The sequence below is a fragment of the Zeus faber genome (genome assembly GCF_960531495.2).
Source record: "Zeus faber genome assembly, chromosome: 16".
NCBI lineage: Eukaryota > Metazoa > Chordata > Actinopteri > Zeiformes > Zeidae > Zeus > Zeus faber.
Window position 1 is genome coordinate 13,780,490 of NC_137202.1, and position 19,253 is coordinate 13,799,742.

The window sequence follows — 19,253 nt, forward strand, 5'->3', positions numbered from 1 at the left end:
GTAATATGAAATATTCCAAGATAAAGGTAAAACCGAAAAAACTTGTGTGGAGAGTTTTTTTGTTTTCAAACAATTATTTTTGACTTTTTCCCAGTACATTGCGGTGGGAGTGGACTTGTTGGGACAGAAAACCATCGGATGTACGTGGTTCACTCTAAATGGCTGAACTAAAGTGGACAACACCGCCTGTTACCACAGCGAGGCCGCGGCGCCGTCTTACAGCGCGGGGGGGGGGGGGGGGGGGGACAAGAACCAACAGATAAACACCGATCGACCGACCCGCCGGCGGACCCGCGCTCGCCGCGTTTTATGAATGGCACCGGGTCCGAAACTGTGTACGCGTGCCCGCCGAGCGAGCGAGCGAAACGACTCGCTCCGCTCTCACAATCGGATCCCATTCGGCCTGATAACATTTGGGAAGTCCAGAGGAGCCACGCCACCAGGCTATGTCCTCCCACTCGGGGAGGGCGGAGGGCTCCACCAGAAGTTAGCCGTCACGTTCAGGACCCCGCGAGCCGTTCACGCTGGAACCCAACGCGCTGGAGCCACATTAAAAAAAAAAAAAAAAAAAAAGATAAAATAAGCGTGAATAGCCCAACAAAATTCTGATCCGAGCAATAAATACGAATTGAGCACTAAGGCTTGCGGTGTGAACGCGGCCGTTCTTTATTTTTTATTTTTTATTTTTTATTTTTGAGCTTCTCTTGTCACAGTTATTTTTTTATTTGTGCAATTAATACATTTATTATGTATACTTTTATTTGATTTATTTGATGTGCTTTATGTTGACATTCATTTATGTATCCATGTAGTTACATATGTATGTATGCGTTTATTTATACATATAGTGACACAGATACTTACATGTGTATTTATACGTTTGACAAATGTATGTATGTATATATTTAGTTATTTACATAAAGAATAAAGTCCCATTTCGGCCGCCATAGCCATATTGGAGGATCACTCGCATTGACTGTGTTGAATGACGCTCCGCGTTTTTTAGTCGTAAGATGGCGTGGAGGTCTTGCAGGTGTCTTGCGTGAAACCTTGAAACTTCTTTTTCTCCCTCCATGACTTCTCGTATCTTTCGAGCTATGCCACTATGCAATTGAATGGAAGCGCCCCCCCCCCCCCAAAAAAAAATGGCGACCGGAGTCTATAGCAACTGTCAAACTTCACACGCCCTGGTACGGACGGTGGCGGGTCGTTTCGGCCCAGGGAGTGGGAGAAGGGGCAGTTTGTTTGTTTATCAAATCAACAACAAAACAGAGGCGCGGGGCAAGCAAATGCTCGCTGGCAAACGGGGGCGAAGTCCAGCTCTTCCGTCACACGGGCCAGGTCGCCGCACGTCTCCGCCCCGCAGGCACCAGGCACTGCTGGGGGAAACGGCGGTTATAATTATCGTTTCTGAGCGGCCCCGGGATGGGAGCCTTCAGCCCCTGTCTGCAGCTGCGGCTTGGCCCCCATGGTCCGCCGCAAGGACTTAGTGGTTGAGGTTTAAGGGAAAGGATGATACTTTCAGAGGTTAATGGGAATTTTATTTCATTTGTTAAAAGGATGTGAGGATGCGCTATTGCGGCATTATTGCCAAATGTGATTTACGGCAATTAATGTTCCTCGGCTGAACCAGTTAATTAAATAGTTGATTGGCGGAAGAAAATTGATACTTTAGACTACACGAAATAGATTTAATTAACAAAGCAAAAAAAAAAAAAAATATATATATATATATATATATATGGTTTTTTTTTTTAACCTGTGCTGTCAGCATGCTGGACAGACAACACAGAGTATTTGTATGCCATTGCATTCAGGACAGAGTTAGTCAGCAAGTGGAGTTCAAGTTCTCAACCTGCAACGCAACTCTTTATTAATTCTCAAATCATTAAGAACTGCTGCAATAACTCTGTCCTGTGGACGACCTGTAGGATGACAAGAGCACAGTTTTTGGTTATGGAGAGCCACCACCAACCCCCCTCTTTGGACAACTATTTATAATGATTGGGTCTATAAACAACTGATCACTACTCCAAGAGGGGGAGAATCACCATGGGTGAGACAAACAAACATAGAAACAAACAACATTTACACAAAAACATAAACATTAGACGACAACATGTATTGAAAAACAGTGAATTAGGTCCAGGAAAACTGGAACTACAACTGGCCACGTCACGTGGCCTCTTCCTGTCATAGTTATGGCAGCAAATGAGGGAGGAAAGGAGAAGGATGCAACCAGGAGGGTGCTGGGGTGCACTCCAAGCAGGTGTGCGTGCGTGCGTGTGTGTGTGTAAGATGTCCACCGGTGAGTGTACATGACTTATCCCCATTGATACTGGTGTAGAAGGTCGGTATTATGTTGCAGCGCCTCCAAGCAGCGCAAGGGGCCCCGAAGCCCCCCCGAACTCCACAGCCCTGCAGACAACCCTAGGCTGCAGGAGATCCCCAGGTACCTTGCCCTGCGGCCACAGAAGACCCCCGGGCCCCCAGAGAAGCCAGAGGGCCGTGGAGCAACTCCCACGCCCAGCACGAGGAGCATGACCAAGACCCAGGGAGCATGAGGAGATCCGGCACCCCAGGGGCGCACACATACAACCAACCCCCGGGCGCAGAACCCGGGCCATGGGCGCAAGGCACGGACCGCGGGCCCGGATCACGGCCCCACGGTGACAGACCGACACCCCGCCCGCCCCACGGGCTGGCCGGCAGGACCCCTACGCCCACTCACACCTTGCACAAGGGGGGAGGCCCGCCCCACCGCAGCCAACCAGACGCTCCGCCCGGCGTGAGTGCCAAGTGCCAATACACGTAGCAGCAAGTGCCCAGCGTGGGGCACCTCGATGTTACACCCCCCCGCGATGCAGGCCCTCCGCCACTCCCAGTACCCGGGGCGCCCGCCGCAGAGAAGCTGCGCCGCAGAAGCAAAGGGCCAACAGCCGCCCCCCACACCCCAACCCACACCCACAACGACAAGTTGTCCCCCCAGGGGCCCCGGAAGGCACCTGGCAGCGCTCTCCGCAGCCCCGCCAGGCGCATGCCGCCAGGCCGGGGGGCCCACCCAGGGGACCCCGCCGGCCTACCACGCCCCTACACCGACCCGGGATCACTCGCATCCCCTCCTGTCCCGCAGGCCCTATGGTCTAATGGAGTGTTGTTGGGAGTAGGATCGGTGCGCCAGTGTATGTGTTCTAAGCTAATGTGAGTGGGATTAAAAAGCAATATAAAGCGAACACGTTGGCGATGTATCAGACCCCTTCATACGCGCTGGAATACATTACTCCACCTTCGTTTGTATTAAAAAAAAAAAAAAAGTGTTGGAAACCGTTAAGTCTCCATCTCTCCCATGTGACTTGAACGCAGCATAAATCAGGAAGTAAACGCAGTATATTATGGTCCTGTTCTCTGGCGGTGCGAACCAGAGACCTCGCCGTCTCCTCTTGGCATGGAGATCGAAGAAGCTTACCAAGTGGTTGGAGAGTTCGGACACTATCAGAAGCGTGCGGTGGCCGTGCTCATATTGATACAGGTAAGTAAATCTCCTCAGAAAGGTGTATTTTGCGTTGGGGAAGCCGGCGCTCGAGTGTGCGCTGTCGTGGCAGTGTCAAATAGCGAAGCAAGTCTTCTAAGGTTTGGGCATATTTCGATTATTGTTGTTATTATTATTATTTTTGTTCTCCGCCATCACCTTACTGTCTCAGTTCTCCATCTACATGAACATTGATCGCCATGCCAATATAATAATCCAGAAAGTGCACGCAGCAAAATCACTGAAGTGATTGTGTGAATGGCGGATATTGACAGCAGATTATCTGGGGTTCTGGATGTTTGGATATTTGTTTAAATTGTAATGAGTCACTACGCTTATTTGGTTTTTAAAGAAACTGCTTTGGAACCCCTTTCCGATACGTGTTAATATTTCAACATGCCGTGGCAGGACCTGAAGCGGCCAGGTCGTGCTCGGAATTTAACAATTTACCAATAGAAGGGTCTGAATTGAATCAGGTCCGCAAAGGAGAGTGGGCTAATAGACAACTCGTCCACCTTTTATGTGAAAGCCTGATGTGAAAATTATAGCAGGCGTTTGGCTGCAGGTATTGCTGCTAAAAGTGGTTCAACCAGTTTTTTAAGTTTATCGGTGATATCGGTGTTTGCTAACTTTTTTTTTTTTTTTTTTTATGTAATTATTTCCGTTTGAATAAATAAATACAATTAGAATTACATTAATGTCATGGCTCCACTCGGGTTCCGCGATAGAGGCGACCGGGACACGCATCAGAGTGAATCTTTTTCAAGGCACTCTTAACAAAGACGTCTGAGTCGAGACGGGAGTCTACGGAGCAGCAGCCAGAAACACACAAAACACCCATTTTACTTTTCTTCTCTAGGTTTTTTTTTTTTCGATATTTATTAAAATTCGGCTTTTATTCGTTTTTTTTTTTTTGTTTTTTTTGGAAGTGCCCAAGGATCTAATAAAACAAAACAAAAACAAAAACAACCCTGTCCCGCGCACGGTTGTACGTCATTTCCGGTGCCCATCCGTCAGACTCGTCGGGGATTCCTCCCGGTGAAAGGTCTTGTCACGTGTGACCCCTGTTCCGGGATGCCGCGGTGACGCATCTCTCCCACCGGTTGGTGAACCCGTGACGACGCCGGTAACGCGGCGTGTCCCCGTGACGCACACAACAGGGTCTCCTCTCGCCGTCTCTGGCTCCTGCTGTGATGAGGCAGACTGTGCTGGGACTCTGCAGCGCGCACAAGCAGACGCTTGAGCTTTTGTAGCGTCCCACTAAGTATTGATAACACGCTTAGTATTTTATATATATGATAATAGTGAACAAAAAAATCTCCCTTATATTTGCCTTTTTTATTTTATTTTTGAGTGCCCACTACACAGTTGCCTGTCATGGCCCAAGAATTTCATTGTACAGAATGACCTTGTGTTGTACTGTACACTTGACAAATAAAACACTTTGAACTTTGAACTTTTGAATACAACTTATTTTTTTTGAATGTCGGCGCTGATATGCTCAAATTAACAAGATAGGTTTTATTTCTTTAAAAAAAAAAAAAAAAAAAAAAAAAAGGAAAAACGGGGGTGGGCAAGTTATGTAACCGGTTTTTGCCATAACACTGATAATCACGGCAACCCTACCCCCTGCCACCCATCTGTTGTGTAGTGTGCAAACTGCAAGATTGCCAACCACAAGACATAGATTTGTGTAGTGTGAACAGTACAGTGATCTGACAACTTTGAAAGTTGTGTAGTGTGCCCAAGGCATAAGTTGCGAGGTGGGGGCCCCCATGGAGCTGACTTGGTGTTCCAGCACAACCCCCTTGAGTCGTATGACTAGAAAAGCGCTGTATAAATGCACCCGATTTACCCTCTTGTCTATGCCGACATGGTCAGGGGTTCATCCTAAAGCAAGATAATAACCCAAAACCTACCTCCGGGTTATATCGCAACTACCTTAGAAGAAAAGAACAAGATGGTAGGCTTCAAATCATGAAATGAGCAGCACAGTCTCCGCACCTCAGCCCCATCAAGCTGGTTTGGGATGAGCAGTCTTGGAAGAACTTTCCCAACAATATTGGATTTCCATTGTAGAATGAGTGCCGCAAGTTTTTTCAGCAGTTATAGCTGCAAAAGGTGGCTACGTTGAGTTAAAAAATGTAAATTAAATAACATTGTTAAACAAAACTAGTCCGTGACTATTTTTTTATATCCAATTGTGTATTTGTTATACGCTTTACTCTGGTGGGAGGGTGTCTCAAAAGTTCCTCACAATATATGACAGTGTAACGTTTGTCCTGTATGTGTTTGCAGGTTTATATGGCCGGTCAGTCTATGCTGATAGTTCTGGTCGGGGCAGCTCCACAGTACCACCTGGACCAGGACGTGAGCCGCTTCTCCAGCCACCAGGAACTCAGCCAGCATGTCACCTTCACAGAGGATGTCGACTCCATCGTGACCGAGGTGGGCGCGACCAAGCTCGATCCAACCAATAGTGGCTTTGGGGTGCTCTTAGAGTCTGAAATCATTTAATTTGGGTTAGCGTATTAGGACCATACAGTACAAAGATGAGAATCACTTGGTTTATTGTTAATATTCTTACATGGTGAAATGTTAGATTTTAGATTTAATTTTCTTTGTTCTTAACATTGATTATGCCAATGTTTGTTTGCTTGCAGTCGATAAAAGGCAAAGAAATCACTAATCTGATTACTGCAGTACACCATATGCATTTCAGGGACTGTATTCTTTGTAAGAAAGATTTAAAGGAAAATTCAAGGGGTGATGAAACACTAATCACATTTAACATTTCAAGAAATGACACCAAGGGTAGAAATGTCATTTTTAAATGCTTGTAACTACGTGTCTTAACCAAACACAGTCACCTGCTTCCTGGGGTATTTTTGGATTGTTTTTGATCTCAGTTGGCACAAGCAGGTTTTGTGCGCGTCTGTGCGTGTGTCCGTGCGTGCGTTCGTGTTTTGTCGGTCTATTAGGAGACACAGTACCGCCCAGGGAACTGAAACATCAGGTTCAATATTTACTTTGGAACTTGAGATTCCTTTTTGAGGCATTATGCTCAACAGAGAGCAATGCTGACAAGACATTTTCAACCTGAGAACAATATCCTCAAGTAGTTCTCCTCCTCCTCAACGCATAATTCCAATGACTTGCATTTGGTTAAGATTAAGGGTGGAGTTTCCTATATATTAAAAATAATATTTATAGTTTATAGTGTAGTTATATAGTTTACATATTTTTTGGTCCCATCCCTAGTTTCGAAGCACACTAAGGATTCAGGAGGAATAACTTAAGACTTCCACTAGATGGAATCTCGTGGTGTTGGACTCTGATTTTCTCTCTCCATCTTCCCTCAGTGGTTCCTCATTCAGCAGCAGGCCTACAAGGTCAGCCTGGCCGGGTCGTTGTTCTTCGCAGGCGTCCTGGTCGGGAACATCGTGTTCGGCCCACTCTCTGACCGCATCGGCAGAAAACCTATCTTCCTCACAGGTCAGAGGTCATTCCCATTTGTTGTCTGCTTTTCACCTTGTATGCACAGTGAAACCTATAACAGGGTGTCTGCGGGTCTTTATATTTTCATATATATATATATATCTATATATACAGACGTGGACAAATTTGTTCGTACCCTTTCAGCTCATTGAAACAATTTGCTAAAATGCATATTGACAAGCCACGATGCTTGTGTGAGAAAGTCCTTTGGACAGTCAAAACTAGAGCTTTTTGGCAAGTCATATCAGCTCTATGTTCACGGATGAAAAATTAAGCTTTCAAAGAAGAGAACACCATACCTACCCCAAAACATAACCAAGCCTCCTCCATGTACACAGTAGGTATGGTACCTACTGTGTACATGGAGGAGGCTTGGTTATGTTTTGGGGCTGCGCTGCTGCGTCCGGCACGGGTGCCTTGAATCTGTGCAGGGCACAATGAAATATCAAGACTATCAAGGCATTCTGGAGCTAAACATACTGCCCAGTGTCAGAAAGCTCTTATCTCAGCCGCAGGTCATAGGTCCTCTAACAGGATAATGACCCAAAACACACAGCTGAAAGCACCCAAGAATGGATAAGAAAAAAAACATTGGACTATTCTGAAGTGGCCTTCTATGAGCCCTGAACTGAATCCTATCGAACATTTATGGAAAGAGCTGAAAGATGCAGTCTGGAGAAGGCACCCTTCAAACCTAAGACAGCTGGAGCAGTTTGCTCAGGAAGAGTGGGCAAAAATACTTGTTGACAGATGCAGAAGTCCGATTGAAAGCTACAGAAATCACTTGATTGCAGTATTTGCCTCTAAAGGTTGTATAACAAAATATTAGGTTAAGGGTCCCATCATTTTTGTCCAGACCATTTTCGAATATAATTGATCTCTTTAGAAATAATTTAAACTACTCACAAAAAGTTAGGGATATTCGGCTTTCGGGTGAACCTAAAATGCACTAAAACCTTTACAGGTGAACTTAATTCGACCTACTTTTGAATGCACATGTCCAACTGTTCAATGTTTCAGTACTTTTTGCACAACTTGCTGTTCTCTAACAAGGAGCTGAACGGCAAAATTCACAACAGGTGTTTGATCCATGAATCGACCTATACATTTCCTGGTTCAATTATAATTGGTATTTAAACAGTTCTCTTCATCATGCTGCTCACGTTTTGACATCATGAGACTAAGACGACACCTAACAATTGATCAACAGTACCTCGCCTTTGTGAGGCTTCAAACAGGATGTTCTCAGAGGGAAGTGGCCACTGTGGTTAGAGCGTCACAGAGTGTCATCAGCAGGTTGCAACAGAGATACAGAGTCTGGAAGAGTCACAGAAAGGCATAGAAGTGGACGTCCTTTGGCCACATCCCACACTGATGAGCGCTTCATTGTGAACAGTGCCCTGCGGAACCGGATGATGAATGCCACTTAACTCCAGGCACATTTAAGGGAGGTGAGAGGCACCCAAGTGTCACGTCAGACCATTCAAAACTGTTGACATCAGCGTGGTCTGCGTGCTAGACGACCTGCAGGGGTACCTGACCACACCACCAGGCACAGGCATCATCGTCTTGCATGGGCCAGGGAGAATTTACGCTGGACGAGGGACCAGTGGCCTCAGTGCTGTTCTCTGATGAAAGTCGATTCACGTTGAGCAGAAATGATGGCCGCCAGCGATGTTGGAGACGTCAAGGAGAGCGCTATGCATCAGCCACTGTTGTCACCAGACGAGCCTTTGGTGGTGGTGGTGTTACAGTGTGGGCAGGTGTGTCTAGTCAATACAGAACTGCCCTACACTTTGTGAATGGTACAGTGACAAGCCCACACTACCTGAATAACATCATTAATCCAGTCATTGTGCCCCTGCATGAACAACACAGGCCTCATTTCATCTTCATGGACGACAATGCTCCATCTCATCGAGGTCGTATCATTAGGGAACGGCTGCTGGAGACTGGGGCACCTCAAATGGAGTGGCCTGCACTTTCTTCAGACCTGAATCCCACAGAAAACCTATGGGATCAGATGAGTCGCCGTGTAGAGGCTCGTAACTCTGTACCCCAGAACCTCAATGACCTGAGGGCCGCCCTTCAAGAAGAGTGGGGTGCCATGCCTCAGCAGACAATAAGTTGACTTGTGAACAGCATGAGACGTCGTCAAGCTGTAATTGATGCTCAAGGGCACATGACAAGTTATTGAGACACTGACATTTTTTGTTGTGGTAAACCCACCACTGTTGATAGCTTTTGTTTCAATAAATTGTTTGAGATGAGGAAATCACCATTGCATGCTTCTACTTAAATGCCCTACTTTCATGATATGATATCACTGTAGCGTGAGCTTTTTACGTTTTCCATAAACTTCACCTGAAAGCCAAATATCCCTAACCTTTTGTGAGTAGTGTATCTCTTTTCACAGTTTCTTTGCTTTGCTGTATGACATACCAAAGGCATGCAGGGGTACATGAGAAAATTGCTTTTAGTTTTATCACTTTTCAGGAGGAATGAAGCATTGTTTGAATGAGCTGAAGGGGTACCAACAAATGTGCCCATGTCTATATCTCTGTCCTTAAAAGCCATTAAGTAGTCTCGTCACATTTCTGATTATTATGAACCCTAAACTTGACCACTGAACAAAATGTCTCCTTTAAAAATTATTATATTTAACTCTCTTGGCACAATCACTTTGTGTTAATGTAAGATATTACTTTCTTAATCCTGGGGGTACATTCAGGTTTTACAGCAGCAGAAGTTGACAGAACAGTGTAAGTGCAGTGTATTATTTTCAAGAGTTCACCTGTTGAAACCAGCTCTTCAAATCCATGTGGCGTGAATCTCTGACCAACAATTACAAGATTGTTCACATGTGAAAGATGACCAAACAATCTAGGACTGTTAATCTGAATCTTCTCAGAGCTGCTTTCCGCTTAAATATCACTTATATTGTGTGTACATGACAGTTGCAACATAAAAATAAAAAAAAAGGCGTTATTCAAAATAAAATGTGAAATTTTTTTTTTGCGTGCATGAAACGCTGATTAACAGAGTTCTGTCAGTGGATGGATGGCGACAATCCAGAGAAAACATTCTCACAAGGTGATTCACTGAGCACAAATGGAGGTCTCCAACTAAACCACACAACATTCATTCAACATGCAGTTTTAAAAGTTCAACATAAAGTCAAGCAGCAACATCATGCTTTACAAATGACAGAACCTGAGGGCTCGAACATGTTGTCATTACAACTCTCTCGCAGGCTGTCGTGTAAACTGCAGATTCTGTCGTATTAAAATACATTTTGAAATGTGTGGTTTCCAGAATGGAGGAATTTTTGCCAGAATTAGCATATAGAATAAGCAGTTAAAACCGGAACTACCCAGACCCCCTGTCAACACCGGAGTCAGACATATTTAACTTGAATTGGCATTGTGTTTATTGCCAAAGCTAAACTATATCCATATGCACTGAAACTTACACTAATATATTTGTTTGTTTGTTAGTTTGTTCATCTATTTATTTATTTCGTTGTCTTTCATATTTGCAGCTCAGGTCCTTGTCTTAACTCTAGAGGGATGTCACATAAGCGATGCTTCCCTATAATAGTAAAGAGTATTTATCAGTCACCGCTTCTCAGTTGTACATCGTCATGAAAGAATATTAATATTTCAGACAATATGACGTTGGAAATAGAGCCGGTTTTATATGGAAAAACTAGGCTTTTAGTCTTTTCATTCCTTCCATTCAAGCAAAAGTAACTTGAACAAAGTGTTAATAGCTGAGCAGGCATGACGAAGCATCTGAGGACGTTGCATCATGGCCACAGTCTGTTTACCCCCCGCAAAGCTACCAAGCTCAAGGCTAATTGTCCCCCCACACCCACATGCATAGTTTATTTGACTTTTGGGAATGTTAAGTGATTAAAAATGAGTTAAAGTCATCATATTGTTATTATCATATGCTTATACACACACCACTCACCTTTTTCATTTGCATTACTGTTTTGCATTAAGCACACCCTGCTGAATCATTTCCCTCTTATTAGCAGACCTTGTGTCTGCAGTACCTCTGTATCTGTATGCACCTGTATCTGTCCTACAGTATATACTCTGTGTATTGTACTTAGACTGCTCCATACTTGTAAGAAAGCCCTTGTCCTCATATTTGTATTTACTCGATTTATTTCTCCTACGGTATTTTTATCAATAGTGTTGTAATGTTATAAATTTCTCACTTTATGCTATGCTCCTTTATTTTCATGTCATTTCTTGCCTATTTTAACCATTGGGAGGGTACAAGTCTACTTCTCGTTGGCAATGAAAATTAAATCAACTGTATGTATTAGATATATTACTATAGCAATAACTGTTAAAATTCCCTAGGATACCGCACAGGCCCAAGTCCCAAGACTTAAGCGATACAGATGCAAGACTAAAACATTTTAACCCCCCTCCCCTCCCCTCTCCTCCTAGCTCTGTTCCTGGAGGTGATTTTCGGCTATGTGACGGCGCTGGCCCCCACCTACGAGCTGTTTGCTTTCTCTCGCCTCCTGGTGGGCTTGATGAACGGTGGCATCGGCTTGGTGTGCTTCGTCTTGACCCAGGAATATGTGGGCAAGTCCTACTGGGCCATGACTGGTAGGCTGCTGCACCCACAGGGAGAGAGACAAATCTAGAGGAAGCCCTTTAGTGGCAGTGTTCTAAATTTCATGTGACGTGTTTTGTTTTTTTCAATTTTTTATTTATTTTTTAAAAATTGTAATCCATGAGATGACTTTGTTTTAAAAATATATAAATCCCATGATTGGTGATTTTGTTTTTAGCTCACACTTTTCAAGAAACCGCCATTCAATGTATTGATTGTTCCTGGCAAGAACGGGAAGATCAGTCACGCATAAGGAGGGAACTACCTACCCTATCTGCTGATGATTATTTGCTCAGAACTCTGCATTTCATTTTAGACTTTGGTGGTATTGAGTTCTATACACGACCCTTTTTTTAGTTAACTGTCCAAATAGTTTATCACCATTCTGACAGTTTTTCCAATCAATTGCAAAACTCATAATCTCAAAGAGTGTGTATGTGTATGTGTTTGTGTATATGTGTGTGTGTGTGTGTCAGGGACTTTGAGCAACATGACGTTCGCGGTGGGCATCGCTCTGTTCGGAGCGCTCGGCTACTACATCAGACCCTGGAGGCATCTGGCCACGGCCGCTAACTCGCCCGGGGTTCTCTTCTTCCTGCTCTGTGTGTGAGTACCAACGCCCTCACAAGCACGGGAAAACTAGAGATATGACTATTTCCTGAGAGTAATTTGAGATTTTGTCCATGGGGGATATTTCCTCATATCATGGATTCTACCAAAATGGGTAGAGCTGCCACATTGGTTATGGTCGTTGTTTTTCTGTGCTGCGATGGAATTGTGATACAGTCTTCACTGCACTGCGCAGTCTGTTTAATTGGCAGGAATTCCCCAAAAATATCCTTGGGGAAGAAAACAATCTCTTGTTAATGATTCATTTATATGGGATTTGGGTATTGGCTAAAATGGTACTTAAAACCGTGAACTATAATTGTTTTTGAGGCAATATTCAATGTACTGTCTCCTCTCCTCCCCAGCACCCTACCAGAGTCTCCTAGGTGGCTGTATTCTCAGGGTCGCACAGAGAAGGCAGAGGAGGTATTTTATTAATATGTTAAAATTAATATTCTGTGCTTTATTTCTCTTAAACACCGGAAGGATGCTGCTACCCTTGGAATGAGTGCTCTTTCTGGTTCTCTCTCTACACCGGATGAATGACTCACGCCTCCCCTTTGTCTCAGCAGCTGCTTTTGCCCTTCCCTTGAGCAAGGCTTTTAAGTATGACTGCTCAGGGATGAGATGTTTGAATTATTTTGTGTTTAGGTTATCACTAATTGATTTGACAAATGATGTCCTTCGGGGCACGACACTTAACTTTGAAAATTAGATGACAAGTTTGCAACCATGTATGAGCTTTTGGTTGCCAAAATGTAATTATCATATAATTGAGTAATAATAACCGTATATTAGGCTTGGGTAACCATGCAAAATGCCAATTACCGATCGCTGGGGGGCGGCGAGCGCCTAGATACAATTTTATCGAGGGGGGAGCGTGTGCGCGCACTCAAAGAACGTAATGTGGAAAATGTGGTCTCCCCGTTCCAGAAGTGCAGGATTTATTATTTACAAGTAAAGTATTTACACAAAAACATTCAGTTTTTACTTAATTTAGTCCCTGTGGCGGTTTCGCCCAAGTGGCGTATTCAGGGCCCTCCGGCACAGACGAAAGGGGAGGAAAACATGCAAGTTCATTGTGGAGAGGCGGCTTGATAGAACAAGCCCCGGAGCAGATGGACACAGGTCATGACAGGGCTCTTCTTTCCTGTGTGTGTGTGTGTGTGTGTGTGTGTGTGTGTGTGTGTGTGTGTGTGTGTGTGTGTGTGTGTGTGTGTGTGTGTGTGTGTGTGTGTGTGTGTGTGTGTGTGTGTGTGTGTGTGTGGAGGTTTTACCTGTTGCCCGTTAGAGCAACCAACGGGCAACAGGTATACAGCCACTCTCGTTCTGGGTCCCCAATCACCTAGATCCAGGTCAGGTGTGGCTGCTCAAACCACACCATCCCCACACCAAACTGAGGCCAGGGAGAATGCCTGGCCACGCATACTCTCCCCCCCACCAAGCAGAGAACAAAAAAGAAAAAAAAAAAAAAACGCCTTATATACAGACTCTGACCCAGGGTTATTATACCTAAAATAAGTAATACACCATACTCTCCTCGGCGCACCCACAATGTGAGCACAGCGGAGTGCCGATAGCGGTCGCCCCCCCATGCGCGTCATCGGGACGTCTGTGGTTTGCGCTCCGCCGTGCTGCTCCGTTTGCCCGGAGCAGGCAAAATGCCTAGAACCAGAGCACCTTTACACGTCTCCGCACGGGCCTGTCGAGCGGGGAGGTGAGATCCGATCACCAGTGGTAACTCGACAGCTCCGAGCGGAGAGGCCGAGCGCCTCCTCCCCCTTCTCTACCTCCCCTTCTCTCTTCTCTCTCTCGTTCTCCCTCTCTGCTCCAGTTTCAGAACACGGTGAACTGCACTTACACCGTTTCAATGCTCAGACTTTTCCTGGCGGATTAAAAATAAATTTAATAGTCAGTCATCAATGTCAGTCGGGATCGATAGACTATTTTATTGTAAACCTGCCCAAGCCTACCGTAAATAATTATGACCCATATTCAAATACTAAGAGAGCATATAAATTCACATAATGTTTGGGTTTTTTACATTTCTTGTTTTTTAACTGTTAAAATTGTGTTTAAAAGCAGTTTGTGTATAGAGCCCTGATCTGTCATGGTCGCAAATGCTGTGTCCGGATCTCCCCGCTCAAAATTGACCCTAAATCTGTTGTTTTTGGATCTGAGGTTTTGCGCTATGTGGCGCTGAGAAACGGGAACCCCGTGGGCAACCTGACGCTGCGGCGCGTCTGCAAGGCCGGACGAGACGGCGAGGGATCCGGCGTCATGCGGCTCGTCACGCACCCTGTCCTGCGCTGGAGGACCGTGGTGCTGATGTACATCTGGTGGGTACCAGATTATTGTTTAATAATCTGACCTTGGTTCATGACTTAAGTGTGTGTGTGTGTGTGTGTGTGTGTGTGTGTGTGTGTGTGTGTGTGTGTGTGTGTGTGTGTGTGTGTGCGTGTGCGTGTGCGTGTGCGCGTGCGTGCGTGCCAGGTACGCCTGCAGCCTGGTGTATTATGGCCTGACGCTGGGAGCCAGTGAAACGTCGGGCAGCCGCTACGTCAACGTGGCGATGTACGGTCTGGTGGAGCTTCCTGCCTACCCCGTCTGCATGTACTTTATTAACAAGCCCTGGTGAGATATTTTGCGTCTCAAATGGAGGAAAATATCTGTTGGGCCAGATATGATATCTTCGGCCCAAATTTCAATAAAAAAAATAAACTACTGTCAAAAGTCAAGATGGATTCAAAGGGATCCTATGATTTTGTACTAATACTGACATGTGTGACGCTATTTCACTTATATATTATAACCACATCTATTAATGAGACAGTAACTATCGCGTTATTTTAATTACAGTCTTCTCTTTTGGGATATTTTCCCATGTGTTTTATTTATTGATTTTTAATCTTTGTACCATTTGTGGGCTTTGTCATCGTCCACTGATATCCATGTGAACCAACACAACATCAATCATTGTGTTTTGAATGCTCTCCTGTCAGGGCCGGGAGGAAGAAGAGCACAGCCAGTTTCCTGTGTCTGGCCGGGATTTCCTGCTTCTGCACCATATTTTTCCCCGAAAAGACAGGTGTCGTCCTCTTCAGACTTTGTGTTGATCAGGGCATTTTATTTTCTTTTTTTTTTTTTCATTCAAAATAATATTCAGTTTCTAAAGCTACAACATTCCTAGTAAGCTTTCACAGGTTCAGTGGATTTTAGCTTAATTTTTTGCCTTGGAAATCCAATCTGTCCTTCTTGGGTGTTGTCAGAGTCCCACATCTCCCAGAACTGGCACCAAAAGGTGAACAACAATATGAGTGTGGGTTTTCCTGGTCTGCAGGTGTGTTGCTGAACGCTACGTCGCTGGCGCTGCTTGGCAAGCTGATGGTCAGTGCAGCGTTCAACATAGTTTATGTCTACACGTCCGAGCTCTACCCCACTGTTATCAGGTACGCTGCTCTGTCTGCATTTTTATTGTTTTGCACGAAGTAAAAGTACAGGGTCTACCAGTATTGAGAATTTCCAGTACAGTAACAGTGAGATCGCTGATTTTTGAAGGCCTTGTTTGCTTGTTGTATCAGTGTTTTTAGTTTCAAGATTCAAGAGGTTTATTTGTCACATACATATACTGTACATACGTTCATACATTTATGCAGTGAAATGTCTTTGCAACGCACCCGGAGCTTATGCACAATAGTTACTAAACTGAACATAATAGCTCACCTAATTCCTACCTAGCATCTACCTTAAACTAACCGATTCCTGAAACGTAACGCAGTTAGTGAATAGAATAATGTAAATAAAATTAAAATAAGACTCAAAAAGATAATACAAAGTTGGGGTACAAAATAGAAGGGAATAGAGTTATGTATGAAAGGATAGGCCATTTGTATAAACAGGTATGTGCAGTGAAGTGCTAAAGTAAGTTATTAAACAAAACCTAATTTAACATAGAACTGTCAGATGAACGGAAGCATTTAGGTCGCAATATTACGTATCAAAAATCGAAATGTGTTAATTATCTTGAATACATAAGGTGTGTCCATGTGTGTGTGTCCGTGTGTGTCCGTGTGTGTGTGTTTGTTTCCGTGTCCCCCCCTTCCAGGAATGCTGGGCTGGGAGTTTGTTCCATGTCCTGCAGAGTTGGGGGTATTCTAGCACCATTTGTTCCCTCAATGGTAAGTGTGTGTGTGTGTGTGTGTGTGTGTGTGTGTGTGTGTGTGTGTGTGTGTGTGTGTGTGTGTGTGTGTGTGTGTGTGTGTGTGTGTGTGTGTGTGTGTGTGTGTGTGTGTGTGTGTGTGTGTGTGTCTGCTTTTTGACACTGAAAGTTTGTGATGTTCGACAACAACCCAAGTTTGGGTAGAAAAGGGACCCCCAGTGAACTAATAGTCAGAAAACACCCAAAAAAGCAAGAGGGTCCACGACCATCAGAAATGACTCAAAGCTATTGCCAATGATTAGTCCCTTGGAGCCATGGGAGAATGTAGTCCACAGTGAGCCACGTCATGGCTATCCCAAATCTACACTTGGTGGACTTATTGTCAAGTTATGCTGTCACAATCACAGAATAAGCTTTAGTTAAGAAGAATAGATTTTATTGTTTGTTTTGGGATAATATCATTGTTGTCAGTACTTCACAGATGTGTTTGTGTGTGTGTGTGTGTGTGTGTGTGTGTAGCGTGCGATCCACAGCTCCATGCCCTTCACAGTGTTCTGTGTGAGTGGACTAACCGCGGGTGGTCTGAGCTTCTTGTTGCCAGAAACCCTCAACGCACCAGCTGCAGAGACGCTGGACCAGCTGCACAGCGCCCCCTGTGGCCGGGTCATACACAGCAAGGTAAGGATTAAGAGGGCAGCAAAAAAAAAAAAAACGCGACCACAGACACTCAAAATGGCTTCAAACCTCCGCCAGTGCCTAAAAACCAACATTCCTATTCATTCAGCATTCCATGGGGAGTAATTTAGAATTTGTGGGTGCATAATAGTTGTGAAGCACTTTACAACGCACAAAGAAATTTTATCCTCATGCCCTGCAGAGAAATTCCTGTAAAATTAAACTTTTGGTGATCAAATCTTAAATAAATATCTTTCGTTACTCGATCATGTCTTTTGAAGGTTGCACGTCTTGGTACAGGCGGCGTGAAATGTGGGATCCCGAGGCGCAGGAAATTAAAGCTGCGTTTCATGACTTGTTATAAAATGGGAAGTTTTAAATGAAACCGCACAGCCTGATGAGCCCTGCTGCTACTGCTGGAAATCAAAAGTGAATATTACAAGAGGTTTTCGAAAACACGGATAGTTATTGATCACACACGTTGGCCTGTTGGAATGACTTAAAAGATTGATTACAAACACAGGTTTCGGCAATTTCCATGGGAGTTGTTGTGGATAGAGGTACCGCCAATTTGCCAACTGGTCCTTTTTAGCTGTAAGGATATCACTCATATTGGCAGGGTTAGACGTTCGGCTCACACTTGAGCCGCTGAGCCGAATTTGTGAATTCCTAAATCTCACATTGCTTTTCAGTGTGATCTTTATATCAACAGCAATTGTAGGAATAGTTGAATACATGTTGATTATCCAATATGTTGAGTTAAATGTGTATATATATTTTTTTTCACCCAGGTTCGCTTGTACGAAGACGACCAGTCCAAATTGAACCGCAAGTAGCACCATCGACGTCGGCTTCAACGACAGATCTGTACAAAAGATCTTGCGCAGGCAGACGAATGGACCGAGGGACGGACGTGTCTGTGGCCCTGTCACTAAACAAAGCTTTTTTTTTTAAATTAATTAAGGACTTAGTGCCACACTGAACTTTGACAATGAGTTAATTCCAGTGTTCAACTAGTACAAGACTGGCTTTGTACTCGGCAGCTTCCAGTGGCCAATGTTAAAAGACTGTGGTTAAGGAGTCACAAAGCTGTGATCCTGTAGGTTAATCAGCGGTTTTTGGGGGTTAAACAATCCTCTGTTGAATGAACCATTTTTGTATGAAATACTGTGACTTTAGTTTGGTCACGGGGACTGAAGTGACCGGCCCGCAGTGACAAGCTCCAGTTTTCTGCTGGGATCATTACATCATCTCCAAGTGTGTTCGGAAGCTGCTCTCCTGGTCGACGGTGACATCAATGTCCATTCACCCTGCTCACAGGAAACAGGGAGGAAGGTGTGTGTGTGTGTGTGTGTGTGTGTGTGTGTGTGTGTGTGTGTGTGTGTGTGTGTGTGTGTGTGTGTGTGTGTGTGTGTGTGTGTGTGTGGCACTTCAATACAAACGGACCCCACCCCTCTTAAATATCAACATTTTTAATTTCAGTCAACTTGAAAACTCAAGCGCAGCGGCTCATGAGGCTTGGGTGGCTATCATGACATGGACTGTTGAGGTTCCAAATACAACCAAAATGTATGTTATTTTGATAATTTAGTCACAATGATTCCCTTCCTCAGAATAATTCACGGTGCACATGCTCTGTCCTCTGTGCCTTTTCAGTCAATGTCTCCAAGCTTGAGTAACAATGTCAAAAGTATATTTACTTGAAATTGTAAAACCACGGCCTGTTCTGTGTATATGTTTTATATTTATGTATACTTGTTGGTAAATTTATATGAAATCACCTGGAGAGTCTTTGTGTTTCACTGTCATTATAATAACGTTACATCTCTTCAGCCTTAGAATCATGTGCTATTTTATACACCATGAAACATTTTATTCATATAATGCACTTTTCAGTTAGTTGAAAGTATCCAGCTACTACATCTTAGGGATAAGTTAGAATTTTTTTTTTTTTTTTTTTTTAATATACATTTTTAAGCCCTTTTTAATAAGTGCCAGAGGCTCCAAGACCATTGATAAAACTGATGATTCATGAATTGCATGATTTAGGGATGGGGCTTCTTTGAAAGCACACAAAAAAAACACCTATGTGTATGTTTTTCATTGTAATTCTCAGTTATATCAACTTGATTTTTTTTTGGGGGG

General features: G+C 44.2%; 1 protein-coding gene across 2 annotated transcripts; it reads left to right on the forward strand.

Annotated features, from left to right (window-relative positions):
• Positions 1-3,431: 3,431 nt before the first annotated feature.
• slc22a15 (solute carrier family 22 member 15) lies at positions 3,432-18,888 on the forward strand. 2 transcript variants are annotated; one of them, XM_080016147.1, is made up of 13 exons: positions 3,432-3,529; positions 5,828-5,977; positions 6,892-7,024; positions 11,494-11,658; positions 12,142-12,271; positions 12,640-12,700; positions 14,456-14,613; positions 14,768-14,908; positions 15,277-15,362; positions 15,615-15,723; positions 16,380-16,452; positions 16,953-17,111; positions 17,900-18,888. In XM_080016147.1, the coding sequence occupies exons 1-13, from the start codon at positions 3,446-3,448 to the stop codon at positions 17,942-17,944; spliced, it is 1,494 nt and encodes a 497-aa protein (XP_079872273.1). In that variant the 5' UTR covers positions 3,432-3,445; the 3' UTR covers positions 17,945-18,888. The 2 variants fall into 2 exon arrangements, with proteins under 2 accessions (XP_079872273.1, XP_079872274.1); XM_080016148.1 differs by having other exon boundaries at positions 14,768-14,848.
• Positions 18,889-19,253: the final 365 nt, after the last annotated feature.

What these genes read in the sequence shown, in the direction of transcription:
- slc22a15 (XM_080016147.1), top strand. Translation starts at nt 3,446, where the DNA reads ATGGAGATCGAAGAAGCTTACCAAGTGGTTGGAGAGTTCGGACACTAT. An exon ending in GTGGTGCTGATGTACATCTG is followed by an intron (nt 14,614 to 14,767) that starts GTGGGTACCAGA and finishes CGTGCGTGCCAG; the next exon opens with GTACGCCTGCAGCCTGGTGT. An exon ending in CTCTACCCCACTGTTATCAG is followed by an intron (nt 15,724 to 16,379) that starts GTACGCTGCTCT and finishes CCCCCCTTCCAG; the next exon opens with GAATGCTGGGCTGGGAGTTT.